This window comes from Heterodontus francisci, chromosome 3 (genome assembly GCF_036365525.1).
Source record: "Heterodontus francisci isolate sHetFra1 chromosome 3, sHetFra1.hap1, whole genome shotgun sequence".
In the NCBI taxonomy this organism is placed as follows: domain Eukaryota; kingdom Metazoa; phylum Chordata; class Chondrichthyes; order Heterodontiformes; family Heterodontidae; genus Heterodontus; species Heterodontus francisci.
The window spans coordinates 102,076,045-102,095,069 of record NC_090373.1 but is presented as its reverse complement, the minus strand read 5'-3'; the positions used below and the strand labels follow the sequence as shown (position 1 = coordinate 102,095,069).

The window sequence follows — 19,025 nt, the reverse complement described above, 5'->3', positions numbered from 1 at the left end:
ATAAAAAGTGTTGCACACCTTTAAGAAACCAATTCCTATCGACCAGGCCAATCACATATAGTTACATCTATTTAAGATGAGTTTTCCCCAAGTCCAATGTGACTGACCCAAATTTGTTACCATAAATTTATTGAAGATTACCATCCGAATACACAATTGCTTTGAAATAATGGCAAATGCTGAACTGGAATGTGTTAAATTCTACATCTTGTAGCCGAAGCTTACTTACTTGAAATTCATCTTTAAGTTGTGAAGAGTTACTCTGTGAATCAACTCTTATCATTTCATAATACGTTGGCTTGACCTCACATGTAGGTATTGACGTGTCCCCACACAGACAAGCCTCTAGAATGGCATCATGAATGAAAATGTATTGTTCCTTAAAAATAACGCATCCAGTCAGGACCAACTTCTCACTTTGCAGTTATTAAACCAATTAATTGCATACAAGACAATAACATGCACGATGGGATGTAGTTTGTTGGAAAGAGAAACTCAAACAATTTATTTCCAGTATACAGAAGACTTCTCAGATACCAGGTTGCTTACATCAAGTAGGATTTTGCTATTTGACTACAGGAAATGCAAGTTTTAAAATAAGAGTAAATTATTCATCTAGTTTTTGGAAAGATCCAACTGAAATTGCTAATTAAAGTCCATCAGAAAACCAGAAATGCCAGTGAATTAGGGTTAAAACAGATAACATGTTCTAGTATTAAACCTCAGCCCACCACTATTGTTCTTCATTATTTTGGCTTTCAGTAACAAAAAGGTTTTCCAGGCAGTTTATAATCGATACGTTGACCTCTAAATTGGATGCCAAAAGTCAAGATGGAGGAAGTGTGAATGCAAAAGAATTTGAAGTTAACTTCCCTATCCCGAGAAATAAAGGATGGAAAAGTATCAATGAAGCAACAAAAGAAAAATAAAGTTAAAATAAGTATAAAATAAAGTTTAATAAAGTTCAACCTTTTTTCTTTAAACCTAAGAAAACCTGTTTGGCTAATCTCTTTGCCTTATAATTGGAAAGTTAGTGAACAAGGATTCACTAAGGGGGAGCTAAAAAAACAGTGTGTTTAAAGTTAAACCCTGTTACAGTAAGACCAGGTGAAGGCTGAGAGGGAACCCTAGACCCCTTTCTCAGCTGGTCGAAACAGAAATTTGGAGGCTACCATCCTGGATTTTATCCACAAATAAGAGAAATTGGAAGGATCAAGCCTAATTCTTCCCAATCAAAAAGAACAAGATTTCAATACAGGTTTTCTGGTGGTTGTGTGTGCTTGAATACTAACATGCCTGCAACTGAAGCTGGTAGCTCCCCAAGCCAGGGAGAAGTAACTTGGGATGTTAAAAGCACTGCCTATGGAGGAGTTGAGAAAAATAGCTGAGCAGTGTGGGATCACTGCATGTCACAAGGCTCGGAAGTCTGAACTCCTAAGGCTAGTGGCCAACCATTTTTTCCTTACATCTGAAGAAGCAGAAACAGGGTTAGAAATAGACTCTGACAGGGTATTGTTAGCAAAGATACAATTGGAACAGAGGAAACTTGAATTTGAGGAAAGAGAGAGAGAGAGAAAGAAAGAAAGAGCCTTCCAGAAGGAACGTGAAGACAAAGAGAGGGAGGAGAGAGAGAGAGAGAGAGAAACTTCCAGAAAGAATGCGAAGAGAGAGTGAGCTGAAGCGGTTTCAGTTAACTAGGGGGCGACAGAATAACCCCATTGAAAGCATGGCCAATATGGAGGAACGTAATTCAGGGCTGGGTATAGAATTGTTAAAACTACCTCAACTAATCCCAAAATTCAATGAGGAAGATGTGGAAGCATTTTATGTGTCTTTTGAGAAGCTGGCAAGGCAGCTAAAATGGCCAGCTGAGACCTGGTCTCTTTTATTACAAATCAAGCTAACCAGAAAAGCCCATGAGGTTTATTCCCTGTTGCCAGATGAGAGTTCATCAAATTATGAACTGACGAAAAATGCCATCATTGGGGCATATGAATTAGTACCCAAAGCCTATCGCCAAAAGTTTAGAACCCACAACAAGTGAGCTAATCAAACTTATCTGGAATTTGAAAAGAGTAAGCAGCTGGCTTTTGACCAGTGGCTGAGGGCTCAAAGTACAGCTCAGCTATGAGTATCTCAGAGAAGTAATTCTGTTAGAGGAATTTAAACACACTCCCGTTCTCCATAAAGATCCATGTCGAGGAACAGCGGGTTCAGAGAGACCGACAAGCGGCCGTTCTGGCTGACGAGTTTGCATTTTAATTTATAAGTCGGCTTCCCAGGGGAGAATCTTTCCTAGTCACTCCCACAAATCCGAAAAGGACAAAGGGTGGGAAGGTGATAGGAGCCCAAGTAGTCCTGGGAGAGAAGGAAATGCAGGAGACACAGGGGGCCTACTGGAGCCAAAAAGGAAGGTGTTGTGAGCAGGAGATTAGATTAGATTAGATTAGAGATACAGCACTGAAACAGGCCCTTCGGCCCACCGAGTCTGTGCCGAACATCAACCACCCATTTATACTAATCCTATACTAATCCCATATTCCTACCAAACATCCCCACCTGTCCCTACCACCTACCTATACTAGTGACAATTTATAATGGCCAATTTACCTATCAACCTGCAAATCTTTTGGCTTGTGGGAGGAAACCGGAGCACCCGGAGAAAACCCACGCAGACACAGGGAGAACTTGCAAACTCCACACAGGCAGTACCCGGAATCGAACCCGGGTCCCTGGAGCTGTGAGGCTGCAGTGCTAACCACTGTGCCACTGTGCCGCCCTAGGAGTGACCCGGAGACCCGTGTGCTTCCATTGTAATAAAGCAGGGGATTTAAGAGCTGACTGCTAGAAACTAAAGGGAAAATCTGTAGGGTTGATCAGGGCTCACCCGCTCAGTGAAGGAGAAAAGACCCTGATGGAAAGCACAGCAGAACAAGCTGTGGCTTTAACTGCAGTAAGAGTGAGACCCAGGAAGCCTACTACTGCAAGTGCAGGAAAATTCACTAGCATTCCTGAAGGTTATCAGGGTTTTGTGTCTGAAGGGAAAGTAGCCCCATACCCCTCGAATGGGCCAAGCAAGCCCATAGCAATTCTCAGGGATACAGGGGCCACTAGATCCCTTTTACTGGGAAAAGGCCTGACCTTTCCCCCAGAGAGTGCAGTGAACATCAAAAATGGTGGTGAATGGTATTGGAGGGCAGTGTATGCCTGTACCTGTACATAGGGTGCACCTGGACCGTAGGGATTGTCTGTGGACAGGGTTGACCTGCTCCTAGGTAATGATCTGGCGGGGGTCAAGGTGGTAGCCCCTCCAGTAGTGAAAGAAAGACCACAGGAGGTCAGAGAAACAGGGCAGTGGCAGGAGACGGTCCCCTGCAGTTTCCTTGAATGTGTAACGAATCAGGCCATGATGAAACCAGCTCCCCCAAAGGAGACTGCATTGGGACTGCAAGCAAATGACCATGAAGGCTATCTGTCCAAGACTTTCTTTGGAAAGTTAGGAGACCCAGGGAATGAATTAAATGGATTTTCCCTAGCTGAGTTTCAGCAAGCTGACCCAGTACTGCGAGAGTTAGCACAGGCTGCCCAGTCTGAAAGTGAAGAAGAGGGAGTCCCTAATTGCTACTATTTAAAGAATGAGGTACTGATGAGGAAGTGGAGTTCTCCTCACAGACCTGAGAGCAAGGAGTGGACAGTAGTTCACCAGTTCGTGGTGCCGCAGAGGTACTGGAGAGAAATATTAAGAAGGGTCCACGAGACTACAGTGACTGTACATGTCGGTATACGAAAGATCAAAGCCCACATAAGACAATGGGTTGACTGGCCAAAACGCCACAAAGATGTGGTGGAGTACTGCAGGAATTGCCACATGTGCCAGCTGAGGGGAAACTCCAACCTATAGTGAAGCCTGCACCCATAAGTCCTGTACCGGTGTTAGGAGGACCCTTCAGCAGAGGGCTGGACTGTAAGGGACCCCTGCCAAGAACAAAAGGACAGGCTGGCAAAAGGTTAGAAAGGGAAGGGGGAAAAGGGACAAAGAGGTCAGGTTAACAGAGGTCTGGGAGGAACCCTGGATGAAAACTCCTATTGTCTGGTTAGCCACCACTGAAAAATGTGAAAAGTTAGACCCCACATCCTCCTATGTAAATGCAGACACTAGAAGCACCCCACCAGAGTTGCTAACAGCATTTAGAGGAACCTGCAGAGACAAAGAAAAGCCCCTAGGGGTATAGAAACCATGAGAGTGATGCCTCACCTCGAAGTGCCAAAGGGCAGTGCAGTAGAGTCCGCACAAATACCTGCAGGCAGAAGTGTCCCAGAGGACAAAGGGGAGATTAGCAAAGAATCCTCCCCCACAGTCCGATAAAAAGAGAACGACCCATCCCCTGAAGTCAAAAGCCTTTGCATGACTCAGCAAAGCACTGAAAGAGAGTTCAGAATAGACCCGCCCACTACTACTTCTCCTGGAAAAAAAAATTTCAACTCAGGGTAAATTAAACTGAACCATCTCCAAGACCACAGGCAGCCATGGAAATGGGCAAATTGAAGAAAAACCTTCCCAAAAGAACCACATGTTTATTGGTTGCCAAAAGAAGGGCAGTTTAAAGCAACACTGCTACCAAGAAAAGACAGGCTGTAATAAGGAGCCCTAGACCCCTTTCTCACCTGGTCGTAACATTAGTATTTTAAACTTAAACATGGGCAATTGTGAGGGCATGAAAGCAGAGCTAGCTAAAGTGAACTGGCAAATTAGTTTAAGCGATAGGAGCATAGGAGCAGGATTAGGCCATTCAGCCCATCGAGCCTGCTCCGCCATTCAACACTATCATGACTGACCATCCATTTCAATGCCTTTTCCCCCACACTATCCCCATATCCCTTTATGTCATTGGTATTTAGAAATCTGTCAATCTCTACTTTAAACATACTCAATGATTGAGCTTCCACAACCCTCTGGGGTAGAGAATTCCAAAGATTCACAACACTTTGAGTAAAGAAATTTCTCCTCATCTCTGTCCTAAGTGACTTCCCCCTTATTTTGAAATTGTGACCCCTGGTTCTACACTCCCCAACCAGAGAGACATCTGATCTGCATTTAACCTGTCTATACCTTGAAGTATTTTATCGGTTTCAATGAGATCACCTCTCATTCTTTGAAACTCTAGAGAATACAAGCCCAGCTTCCCCGATCTCTCTTCATAGGACAGTCCTGTCATCCTGGGAACAAGTCTGGTGAACCTTTGTTGCACTCCCTCTACTCCAGGTGCAGTCTAACCGTGGAGACACGATGGGTTGAATGGCCTCCTTCTGTGCCGTAACTTTTCTATGGTTCTATACAATTGAAGCAAGACTTCACTACTCCTGTACTCAAATCCTCTTGCGATAAAGGCTAACATACCATGAGCTTTCCTAATTGCTGCACCTGCATGTTAGCTTTCAGTGACTTGTTGATGAGCACACCTGGATCCCTTTGTACATCTACACTTTCTAATCTCTTACCATTTAAGAAATACTCTGCACTTCTATTCCTCCTACCAAAATGGATAACCTCACATTTTTCCACATTATATTCCATCTGCCATGTTCTTATCCACTCACTAAGTCTGTCCAAATTCTCTTGTAGCCACTTTGCATCTTCCTCACAACACACATTCCCACCCAGTTTTGTCAACTGTGAATTTGGAAATATTGCATTTGGTCCCCACATCCAAATCATTGATACATATTATGAACAGCTGGGGCCCAAGTACTGATCCTTACGTTACCCCACTAGACACAGCCTGCCAATGTGAGAATGACCCGTTTATTCCTACACGGTTTTCTGCCTGTTAATCAATCCTTAATCCATGCCAGTAGATTACCTCCTATCCCAGGTGCTTGAATTTTGCTAACCAACCTCCTGTGAGGGACTTTATCAAAAGCCTTCTGAAAATCCAAGTATACTACGTCCACTATGTCAAATCTGTTAGTAACATCCCCAAAAAACTCCAACAGGTTCGTCAAACATGATTTCCCATTCATAAATCCATGTTGACTATGCCCAATCAGATCATTATTATCCAAGTGTCCATTTATCATATCCTTTAGAATAGATTCTAGCATTTTCCCTACTACTGATATAAGGCTAACAGGTCAGTAGTTCCCTGTTTTCTCTCTCCATTCCATCTTAAATAGTGGGGTGATATTTGCTACCTTCCACTCTGCAGGAACCATTCCACAATCCATAGAATTTTGGAAAATGAACACCAATGCATCCACTATCTCCATGGCCACCTCTTTCAACACTCTGGGATGTAGAATGTCAGGTCCTGGGGACTTATCAACCTTCAGCCTCATTAATTTCTCCAAAACAACCTTCTTACTAATACTAATTTCCTTCAATTCCTCATTCTCCCTAGTCCATTGGATCGTTAATTCTGGGAGATTTCTTGTATCTTCCCCAGTGAAGACAGACACAAAGTAATCATTTAGCTTCTCTGCCATTTCTCTATTCCCCATTATAAATTCTCCTGACTCTGCCTGCAATGGACCCACATCTGTCTTAGCCAAATGTTTCCTTTTCACGTCCCTAAAGAAGCTTTTACAGTCAATTTTTATGTTTTTTACTAATTTACATTCATATTCTATTCTCCCTTTATCAGTTTCTTGGTCCTCCTTTGCTGTATTCTAAAATCCTCCCAATCCTCAGGTTTACTACTATTTCTGGCAACTTTATCGGCTTTTTCTTTTAATTTTATACAGTCCTTAACTTCCTTTCTTAGGCACAGTTTACTTTACTTTTGGGGTTTTTATGCTGTGAAGGAATGTATAGTTGCTGTAAACTATGTAATATTCTTTAAAGACTATCCATTGCCTATGCACTGTCATACCTTTTAATGTATTTTCCCAATCCACCTCAGCCAATTTGCCCCTCATACCTTCATAATTTCCTTTGTTCAAATTTAACACCTGGCTTCAGATTGAACTTTCAAACATAACGTAAAATTTTATCATATTATGGGCATTCATCCCTAAAGGTTCTTTTACAACAATTATTAATTAGCCCTTTCTCATTACATAATACTAGATCTAAAATAGCCTGTTTTCTGGTCAGTTCCTCAACATACTACTCGAGAAAACCATCTCTAACACACTCCAGAAACTCGTCCTCCACAGCATTAGTGCTCATTAGGTTTACCCAGTCTACATGCAGATTGAAATCATCCATGATTACTGTATTACACATGCTACATGCTTCTTTAATCTCCTGACTAATACCAAGCCCTACATTACCACTACTGTTTGGTGGACTATAAACAACTCCTACCAATGTTTGCTGCCCCTTGCTGTTTCTTAGCTCCAGTCAAATGGATTCCACATTTTGCTCTTCCGATCGGAGATCCTCCCTTACTAATGTACAGATCCCAGCGCAACAGATTATCAGCGCAACACACCTTCTTTTCCAGTCCTTCCTGAATGTTGAATATCCAGTTCCGAGCCTTGGTCACCCTATAGCCACATTTCCGTAATGGCAATTAGATCATACCCATTTATCTCTAATTGCGCGTTTAAATCATCTAACTGGTTGCGAATGCTGCGTGCTTTCAGGTAGGGTGCCCTTAACTTTGTCTTCTTGACATTATTCTGCATTCTAAGCCCAGTTGATGCTTGCCTTTGTTTTGCCTGCCTTCTAATGTCGCTTGATAGGTCAATAGAGATACAGTAGCAGACACTTAAGGGGATATTTCAAAATACACAGAATAGATACAATTCCAACGAGAAAGAACAATTCCAAGGGGAGGACCCATCATCTGTGGTTAACTAAAAAAGTTAAAGAGAGTATCAAACTTAAAGAAAAAGCATATCATTGTGCAAAGATGGGTGGCAGGTCAGAAGATTGGACAGAATATAAAAAGCAGCAAAGAATAACTAAAATATTTATAAGGAGGGAAAAATTAAGAGTACGAGAGAAAGCTAGTTAGAAATATAAAAATAGATAGTAGGAGTTTCTATTGATATTTTAAAAAGAGTTAACAAAGTGACTGCTGGTCGTATAGAAAGTGAGTCTGGGGAATTAATGAGAAAATAAGAAGATGGCAGATGAATTGAACAGGTATTTTGCATCGACGTTCACTGTAGAGGATACAAGTAACATCAGAAATAAAAGGTAGGGAGGAACTCAAGAAAATTACAATCACCAGGGAAGTGGTACTGAGCAAATTGTTGGCGCTGCAGGCTGACAAGTCCCCAAGTCCTGATGGACTTCATCGTAAGGTCCTAAAAAGAAGTGGCGAGTGAGATAGTTGATGCGTTAGTTTTAATTTTCCAAAACTCCCTGGTTTCGGGGAAGGATCCGTTCGATTGGAAAATAGCAAATGTAACTCATTTATTCAAAAAGGGAGGGAGACAGAAAGCATGAAACTACAGGCCAGTTAGCTTAACATATGTCATAGGGATAATGTTACATGCTGTTATTAAAGACTTTATAGCAGGGCATTTAGAAAAAGTCAAGGTAATTAGGCAGAGTCAACATGGTTTTGTGAAAAGGAAATCATGTTTAACCAATTTATTGGAGTTCTTTGAAGAAGTAGCGTATGCTGTGGATAAAGGGGAACCGGTGAAAGGCATTATATAAGGTACCACATCAAAGATTATTGCGGAAAATAAAAGCTCATGTTGTAGGGGGTAACATATTGGCATGGATAGAAGATTAGCTAGCTAACAGGAAACAGAGAGTAGGCACAAATGGGTCATTTTCTGGTTGGCAAGATGTAACGAGTGGTGTGCTGCACAGATCAGTGCTGGGGCCTCAACTTTTTACAATTTATATAAATGACTTGGATGAAGGGACTGAAGGTATGGTTGCTAAATTTGTTGATGACACAAAAATAGGTATGAAAGTAAGTTATGAAGAGGACATAAGGAGGCTACAAAGGGATATAAATAGGTTAAGTGAGTGAGCAAAGACCTGGCAAATGGAGTATAATGTGGGAAAATGTGAAATTGTCCATTTTGGCAGGAAGAATAAATGGTGAGAGATTGCAGAGCTCTGAGATGCAGAGGGATCAGGGTGTCCTGGTGCATAAATTGCAAAGGTTAGTATGCAGGTTCAGCAAGTAATTAGGAAAGCTAATAGAATGTGATTGTTTATTGTGAGGGGAATTGAATACAAAAGTAGGGAGGTTATGCTTCAGTTATACAGGGCACTGGTGAGACCACATCTGGGAGTATTGTGTACAAAAATGGTCTCCTTATTTAAGGAAGGTTGTAAATGTGTTGGAAGCAGTTCAGAGAAGATTTACTAGACTAATAGCTGGAATGGGTGGGTTGTCTTATGAGGAAAGCTTGGACAGGCTAGGCTTGTATCCACTGGAGTTTAGAAGAGTAAGAGGTGACTTGATTGAAACATATAAGATTCTGAGGGGTCTTGACAGGGTGGATGTGGAAAGGATGTTTCCCATTGTGGGAGAATCTAGAACTAGGGGTCACTCTTTAAAAATAAGGAGTCACTCATTTAAGACAGATGAGGAAATATTATTTCTCTCAGAGGGTCATGCGTCTTTGGAACTCTCTTCCTCAAAAGGTAGTGGAAGCAGAGTCTTTAAATATTTTTAAGGCGGAGGTAGATAAATTCTTGATAAGCAAGGGGGTGAAAAGTAATCGGCAGTAGATGGGAATGTGGAACCGAGGTTATAATCAGATCAGCCATGATCTTATTGAATGGCGGAGCATGCTCGAGGGGCCAAGTGGCCTATTTCTAATACGTACGTTCAAACCAACGGTTTTTACAGAAAAATATTGCTCTAGATGACTCAACTTCCCAACATTTTTCTTTCCTAAGACGTAGTCAAGGCATTGAATATGAGAGTATGGAGGTTGTACTAGAACTGTATAAAACAGTCAGTTTGGCCACCACTAGAATACTGCAAATAGTTCTGATCACTGCCTTACAGGAAGGATGTGATCATAGCAGAGAGGGTACAGAGGAGATTTATGATGCTGTTGCCAGAAATCGTGAATTTTAGCTAGGAGTAAAGATTGGAGGGCTGGGGTTGTTTTCTTTGAAACAGTGGAGGCCGAGGGAGATATAACTGAGGCGTACAATATAATGAGGGACCTAGGTAGAATGGATAGGAAGGACTTACCTCTATTAGCAGAGAGATCAATAACCGGGGCACAGATTTAACGTCATTGGCAGAAGGATTAGAGGCAGTTGGACAAATTCTTTTACCTAGAGGGTTGTTGGAGCTTAGGTCGAGTGTTGTTTAAATAAGTCTCAGGTTCTTTGTAGGGCTAAAGAATAACTCAATTATTATATCCAGATATAACTATTTAGTCTCCACAAACCTGCCTAGCCACCACATCTCTATCTGATTCTAGCTTCTTCTCAGCCTAATACCCATGTGACTATTACATCAACATTTACAATGGGAGGTGCTTACTCTCACTGTCTCAAACATTAACCCTTTCAGGTCCTTATACTACAGGGGTCTGGATCTCACTGCCTGAAAAGGTGGTAGAAGCAGTAACCCTCATCGCATACTTTGATGTGCACTTTAAGTGCCATAACCTGCAAAGCTAAAGATCAAGAGCTGGAAAGTGGAAGAAGACTGGACAACCTTTTTTCTGGTTGGCAGAGACATGGGCCGAATGGCCTCCTTTTTTTCCCCAAGTGTCATTATTCTTTCAGACACATCACACTGGCATACCATCTGCAACTAATACACAAGAGTGTAAGTTCTGTGCCCTTTGATCATACTAATTTGAATCTTACCTCTGTCTGGACCATATTGATACGCCTTGATCGTAATGCTTTAACGCAGTTATAGATATCAACAACTCCTTCTCGCTCTGCCATGTCTAACATAATATCTATAACTATATAGCAGCCAGTCCTTCCAGCCCCAGCACTGAAAACACACAAACAGACATGAGAATTTCATATCGAGCCCTAACCTTTGGTTATGCTGAAGCACTGTTGACAAATATATATTGCTTTTGGCAGCATTAACAGATTTAAACTGATAAAAGTCTATGAGATAATTTCTTAAGGCATTACATTAGTTATCGAAGTTTAGATCTGGATTAACACTTCAACTTTAAAAGAATGAGTTCATCTGCAAAAAGATAAATTCAAGTTTAAAATAAATCATGTTAATGTAAACATTCAGATAAAAATGCAATTTAATCAAATAAATCAATAAAGTGCAGATTATAATCCAGCATGCTGTATAAATAGAAAAGAGCTCTTTTCAAAATTCTATGGACAGTCAAAGTCCAAGTTTGTGAAAGGGATTGATAAGTTGACTCAGGCAAATATTAAAGGATTCAAACATGTGCAGACAGATGTTGAAATTAGAATGTTAGGAATAAGAAGGGAATTCAGAAGGAACCTTTTGTATACAAAGTGAAATAGAACTGTAAAATAATTTAAAAGAGGAATTCATTAAAGCAACAGTATAAATTGTCTTAAGAGGCAATCAGCACCATTTCTGGAGAGAGAAGGAATTCAGCAATGTGGGTTGAAAAACATCATAAAAGGACTTGCTGGCTGGGCCAAACTGCTTGTTCCTACAAATCCTAAAATTATGGTATTCATTAAAGAAGCATTATGGTTACTTGGAATGTAGATATACCTGTAACCCAGTGACATCGATGTCATTGTCCTCTCAGATATACACAAAATCAGTTTTATATTACGTAAAAGTTTAACTATATCATAGAAATATATGCAATAATTATAGCTAACCTGCAATGTACAACTACTGGTCCTGCTCCTGGGGGATTGGAGATTTTCACACGACGGATAAATGCCAGTAAACCAGTTGCATGATAAGGAACACCATGGTCAGGCCAACCAGTGAAATGAAACTGTTTAACTTCACGAATTTCATCAAAACCTCTCTGAGAAGGAATAAATTATTTATTTTTAAAAAATAGTTCAGTTACTGAATTAATTTTGCAAGGGGCTTTGCAATGCATTCTTTGCCAAATTCATACTTAATGATTATATAAATCTTCTCAACATATTGCGGCCTCTCATCAGAACTATATCCATAATCACCTAGATTCCTCTCAAATTATTGTTGCAGTTCATAATTCATCCTCAGACCCTTTCTATTAATTTAGGGTTGCACATAGCTTTGTACATTATTTCACTCTGCTTGTTCTTCATATCCATTACCACTTCCATTCAGCATCCCATCCTTTCTTCTGTTACTTCCTTCAAATCATATGGACTGAGTGCTTATATCATCCAATTCTCACTTTAATAGCTGAATTGCTACATCACCTTCATTTCCTTCAATAAGACAATGAAAATCTGATTTCTTTCAATTCTTCAAAGACTCTATTTCCTCCAAGTCTCTTGGAAGTCTAACCAGCAGCTACCATCTATTACTTAGGATGGTTTCAACCTTCATCCTTCTTTGTCTATCCATATTCTTGGCTTAACCGAATCCAATGACCACAAATGGTATCCCACAATTTCATTGCTGAAGCATTTTCCAAGAGAAATTTCCTCTTTTCACCAAACATATTATTTTTCCCTTTAACAAATCAAGTCTCTAAATGGACCTGAATTTTAAAGATTCGAATACTGCACCCACATCTGGAGAATCTCTTCTGGCATTTCTCTTGCACTTCTGGACAACAAGGAATGTTCATCATCTAAAGTTATAATGCTCTCAATTCTGGACCCCAGACTCTTTTTTAAAAAATTGTAACCTTCCTCGTCTGTTTTATCAGCAGTACTATGGTTAGTGTTGCTCTGAATCTTGCTCAGAACATTAGAAATTTATTTATTTAATTTTGGGGGATTTTTCTTTAAAAATTAAAATATGCCGGCAGGGCTGCCTGCGCACAGGCAGCTGAAGCTGTTGCCGGGGACGGATAGCCAGCCCCCCATCTCGAGATGGGAGGGGCCGCCCTGGCTATTTAAATGAGCTGCCATGCTTAAGATCGCGGTGGCTGTTTGGCGCGGGCTGCCATTTTTTCAACTCACAGCCCTTAAAATCCAGCCCTAAATATGCACAAGTAACGTTTTTACCATGCTTTTTTGTTATAAATATCTGAAATGGATATTACCTTATTCCTTTTTTGGAAGTAAAAGAACTTGCGTTTAATGCATATTTAGCAGCTTTCAATTAAATTGTCACAGAAATAGAAAAGCCAATTGGTACCTAAAATGCACTGCTGATTTGCACACACATTTGCTGCTCTCCAAGGTAAGGCTACAGATCAGGTATATTATATTGCGCAGTTACAAGTATGAGCATGAAATTTAATTTGCTACCAATAACTGCTTTGCTGATCAATTCATTTTTCGGTCGAACATAAACTGGCAAGTATTTTCACTGCAGATTAAGGTAAAATGCAATTTTAACTGTCAGCCAGCCAGAATTCCATTTTCCTCAATATTGCTACATTTGGGAAATACCAAAAGAAAAGACAAGAAGAAAAGACATGACGAAAGTTAAGATAAATCAGCTCACCCTTTCTAACGTAAATGTTCGAACTACATATTCTGCAAGTGGTTCCTCTTCCATGAATGTAACTTTAAAATCTGCATAGACTTCAGTACCATCTGGCCAATATTTGTAGCACTTCACCTAAAATTTTTAAATAAAAATGTTCAAATGATTGAGAATTGTAAGGATGATTTATATTGCAGGTACTGGTTTCAGCGTGGTACTTAAAATTTATGTCTCAGTCAGGCAACAGCAAGATCATGTTACTTTGCACCAGCTTAGCTGGAACTCTTAACAATCTTGCTCAAGAAAGCTCTTTGTGTATTTGAGCATACAACTCACAATTCTTTCCCAACAGTTAGACATTTAATTGTTTAAATGAGGATGGGAGAATTCCTGCTTTCTAAACATTCAAATTAAGTTCAGGTAGGTTTATAAAAATGCCCAGAGTCCAATGGATCCTTGAGCACTTTCAGGTTTGTCACTGCATTCAATGTACCTTCCTTATGTTGTCAAACCTAGGCTGCAAGACTATTTTCCACAGAAAGTCTCACTCCACATCGCTTGGAATTTACACTACAAGCTTGGTATCAGTGTGAAGCCAAAATCACTTCATAAACATGATAAACAGATGCAGTGTAAATGTATCTCAATTTTTTTTGAATAATGTGTTCAATTGCCTTGTGTCATCATTCTAATCCTAATTTACTATATTACAGAGTGGAATGAACCAAATACAACATGGTCTTCCCTGCAATTGTCTCCTTCCAAAGTGAAATCCTGTTTTCAAACAGACCATCTTAATAAACATTAATGGAGAGAAACATAAATTATAGGAAAGAGAGCTCAAAAATGGGATAGAAACTAAGGAACAAATTAAGACATTTGTTTGACCTCTTGGTCAGAGGATATTACACAATATAAAGTTACCCAAAGTGGCAATAAAAATCATTTTCAAAGTTGAACGAAACCAAAAAAAGAAATCTAAAAATGAAGGACAGGGTTTTCACTACAGAGGCGGGCGGGGGTGAACATTAGCGCCAGGTCCATCCCTCCTCGCACCTCCCTGTCTCCAACTCAGTCATTTTCCTGGAGGCAGGGTGGGGATTGGCAAGGCTATCTGCCTGCAAGTGATGGCTTGTCAATTAAGGAGACTTAAAGGCCATTTAAGACCTATTGTCAGAGGCTGACTGGAATTTGCCTTCAGGCGACTTCCTGATGGCAGACCTGGGATCCAGTGCTCCAGGCAGGTTTTGAGGCGTCCCACTTCACAATGGTGGCCCGGCTGCTAAGGGCAATTTTTCATTTAAAAGTTTAAAAAGTTGGACAGAAAATGTCTCAAGATGGAGATGGAGATGCCCTCTCTCTCACTGCAGGCTACTTCTTCAGTGCTGGAGGGCCTCCTATTGGCCCTCCAGCTTCAAGACCCACACTCCTTAATTGCATGGCGAGCCTACCCTCTGCCACTAATTGGCCAATTCGAGGAAAGTCACTGCTGGGTGACTATTCCCCGACAGTGCAGGGTTGGGATCCCCAATTTGACCCTGACGTCGGGGTCCCAATCCAAAAACCAAAATCCTGCCCAAATTTTCACAGATAACATTTTTTAGAATTTCCATCTTAACAAAAATAGGTATAGTCTGATTTTTCATAAAAAGCCTGTATCCACATGCAACAAGACCTGAACAACACTCAAGCTTTGGCTGTTAAGTGGCAAGTAACATTCATGCCACATAAGTACCAGGCAATGGCCATCTCTAACAAGAGAGAATCTAACCACTGCCCCTTGACATTCAATGGCATTACCATCACTGAATCCCCAACAATCAACAACCTTGGGGTTATCACTGACCAGAAACTGAACAGGAGTAGCCATATAAATACTGCGGCTTCAAGAGCAGGTCAGAAGTTGGGAATTATACGGTGAGTAACTCACCTCCTGACTCCTCAATGTCTGTCCACCATCTACAAGGCACAAGTCAGGAGTGTGATGGAATATTGCCTGGATGGATGCAGCTCCAACACTCAAGGAGCTCAACACCATCCAGGACAAAGCAGCCAGCTTGATTGGCACCCCATCCACCACCTTCAACATTTATTCTCTCCACCGCCGGCACATAGTGGCTGCAGCATGTACCATCAATAGGATGCACTACAGCGTAGAAAGACAGATTTGTGGTCTCTCAGGGAATCAAGGAATATGGTGAGCAGTTGGGAAAGTGGAGCTGAAGCAGATCAGCCATGATCATATTGTATGGCAGAGCAGGCTCAAGGGGCCGTTTGGTCCACTCCTGCTCCTATTTATGTTCTTAGCAACTCACAAGGCTCCTTTAACATACCTTCCAACTCTGCGACCTCCACTGCTGAGAAGAATAAGGCAGAAGACTCATGGGAACACCAGCACCTGCAAGTTCCATTCCAAGTCACACTAGGCTAACTTGAAAATATATCGTCGTTCCTTCAATGTTGCTGGATCAAAATCCTGTAACTCACTTCCTAAGCACTGTGGGTGTACCTACACCACAACAACTGCAGCAGTTCAAGAAGGCAGCTCACCACCACCTTCTCAAGGGCAATTAGGGATGGCCAGTGATGCCCACATCCCATAAACAAATTTTTAAAAATTGGTAATTTCTTCAAACTTTAAAACTCATCTAAATGCAATTATCTTTTTATTAAAACCAGACTTACTCTTCCAACTTCCACCAAATTTGTGACCATGACGATACAAACTGATTGCTCTTGCCAAGCCATTCTCCAGAAATCGTACACAGTTTCATGTACTGGCCCTAGAAGATTGAGAAACCATAATATTTAATTATTAGTGAATATGTATGATCCCAGAAAAGATTTATGCACAGATTATCATAACATTAACATTCTGCTTAATTTTCATCAAAGTGTATTACGGGCAATTTTTACACTATTTGCAAAGGTAATCCCACTATTTAAAGAGGGAGAGAGAAAACGGGGAACTACAGACCTGTTAGTTTGATGTTAAATGTTAGTAGGGAAAATGTTAGAATCCATTACGAAGGATGTGACAACTAGACACAAACATAGGAGCAGGAGTAGGCAACTTGACCCCTCGAGCCTGCTCCACCATTTAATAAGTTCAGATTAGATTAGAGATACAGCACTGAAACAGGCCCTTCGGCCCACCGAGTCTGTGCCGAACATCAACCACCCATTCATACTAATCCTACACTAATCCCATATTCCTACCAAACATCCCCGCCTGTCCTTATATTTCCCTACCACCTACCTATACTAGTGACAATTTATAATGGCCAATTTACCTATCAACCTGCAAGTCTTTTGGCTTGTGGGAGGAAACCGGAGCACCCGGAGAAAACCCACGCAGACACAGGGAGAACTTGCAAACTCCACACAGGCAGTACCCGGAATCGAACCCGGGTCCCCTGGAGCTGTGAGGCTGCGGTGCTAACCACTGCGCCACTGTGCCGCCCAAGTTCATGGCTGAACTGATCACTGCACATTTCCACCTACCGCTGATAACATTCCACCCCCTTGCTTATCAAGAATCTATCTACGTCTGCCTTAAAAATAATATGATTGGGCAGACAAATCTGTTGGAGTTTTTTTTGAGTATGTTACTTGCAGCATGGAAAAGGAGAACCAGTGGATGTGGTGGAATTGGATTTTCAGAAGGCTCGTCATAAGGAGGTTAGTAAACAAAATTAGAGCACATGGGATTGGGGGTAATATACTGCAATGGATTGAGAATTGTGTTACGACCAGGTGAGGAAGGGGTCTCAAGTTCCCCCTTTCGCCCCTTCGGTAGTTTGACCGCAACAGGGTTTATCCTTTTTACAGATTGATTGAACTTATCAGCTCAGCGAGCACTTACTCCTGTTCCTCTAATGTAATTGCAAAAGAACCAGACAGATTTTCTTGAGTTTAAATAAGAAAGATACAAGTTTATTATCCTTAACACTCTAAACCAGTTAACATTACTAAAATACGCTACACATCCAAGCACACATTCACACTAGAGTCACACACACACAGACATAGATTAGAGAGAAAACAGCTTTGGTGGTTGGAATAGAGTCTGGAACAAATGGAATTTAAACACTGAATATCAGTGCCAGAGCCCGCAGCTGAAATTGTAGCCCTGAAGTCCTTGCTGGGCCACGTGCACGGTTTCAGGCTTGCTTTTCAGGCTCTGGGAGGCAGAAGAGGGGGTTTGATCCTTGTCCCCTAGTTGTTGGCTGTGCTGACCTGTAGGTTTGAGGCTTTGGCAGTTGCAGCCGAGACCTCTCTGGATCTTTACTGGAGAGAGAGAGACAGACAGACAGACAAACAGAGAGGGAGAGAGAGAATGAAAGAGGAAGAGAAGAAGAGTGAGATTCTCTGTGGATAGCTTCTCAGCTCCTGTTCTCCTTCTGAGTGACAAAGCTTGGTCTCTCCAGAGCTGCACTGCAGTCACATGACATTCCCAAATCTCTGTTTTAATGAGGTCCTTCTGGAATGTTCTCTGAGATTCAAGGCTCTCCCCTCAAGCTCTCCACTCACATGGTGGGAGTTGGCTCTTTCAAAGTCAGTGGGTGTCAATGGCTCATGACGACCGTGTAGAGAAAGCCCTTTCAGGTAATTTAATGAGAGCACCTCAAAGTTCTGGTTAACTTGAATCAGTCATGTTGTCTCCAGTCCACTCTGTTGATGATTCATATGTAAATTGCAGTGGCCATCTTAGCTGCCAGCTTTTCATTTTAAAAGTTATTTGTAACAATTTTCAGTAAAAGTCTCAGGCAAGGTTCCAACCAATGAAATTAATATTTCCCATTTGGTATGTAGGGTTTTCATGACAATTGGTTAACAGACAGAAAACAAAGAGTAGGAATAAACAGGTCATTCTCAGGATGGCAGGCTGTTACTAGTGAGCTACCGCAAGGATCTGTGCTGGGGCTACAGCTGTGCACAATCTATATAAATGATTTGGATATGGGGACCAAACGTAGGGCTGAATTATGTTCAGCTCCCGACCTCGGGCTCCATGACTGGGGGGCTGGGGGAGTGCCAGAAGGTCGCAGCAGCAGCAGCCCACCACGGAGCCCGATGCCAGTATTTCTAGGCCTGATCTTCCTGGCGGCGGCGAGGCTCCATGGCGGCCCCTCGCCGACAGGACTGAACTTTAAATATTTAAATAAAGGACATGAATAAATTAACAGACCGTTCACTGAAATCTTGCCGGCTGTCCGCGATCTTGTGTGCGGCGGCCGGCACTCTGGCGCCTTCACTTTCCAAGCCAGGGAATGCTGGCGCCACCGAGGTGGGGAAGGGGGGAACACAGGATTTTTAGCTTAGTTGTGGGGGGAGAAACAGGGTCAAATATGCATGTGTAGTGTAAGGGAGGGGGGAAGGGGTGAACTCCGAACTTTGTGCAGTTGGGGGGATAAAGGCCTGCTACCGGACCCGGACGGGACCTGACGACATGTGTTGTGCTCGGGTCAGGCCGGGTCGGACACACACAGCAAGAATTGCAGGTAAGTGTTAAAAGTTAAAAAACTTACCTGAGCTGCGAGTCCGGGACGTCAAAGAAGGAAACGCTGA

At 41.7% G+C, this 19,025-nt stretch overlaps 1 protein-coding gene across 3 annotated transcripts in view; it reads right to left on the bottom strand.

Moving 5' to 3' along the window:
- The window catches only part of ptprk (protein tyrosine phosphatase receptor type K), a 553,573-nt gene that overhangs the window by 24,833 nt on the left and 509,715 nt on the right, over window positions 1-19,025 (bottom strand). For all 3 annotated transcript variants that reach the window (XM_068025166.1, XM_068025170.1, XM_068025171.1), the window contains exons 18-22: window positions 16,140-16,237; window positions 13,473-13,589; window positions 11,729-11,883; window positions 10,754-10,889; window positions 230-379 (exon numbers count right to left, since the gene is read on the bottom strand). In XM_068025166.1, the coding sequence (XP_067881267.1) occupies window positions 230-379; window positions 10,754-10,889; window positions 11,729-11,883; window positions 13,473-13,589; window positions 16,140-16,237 (656 nt within the window). The remainder of the gene's footprint in view (window positions 1-229; window positions 380-10,753; window positions 10,890-11,728; window positions 11,884-13,472; window positions 13,590-16,139; window positions 16,238-19,025) is intronic.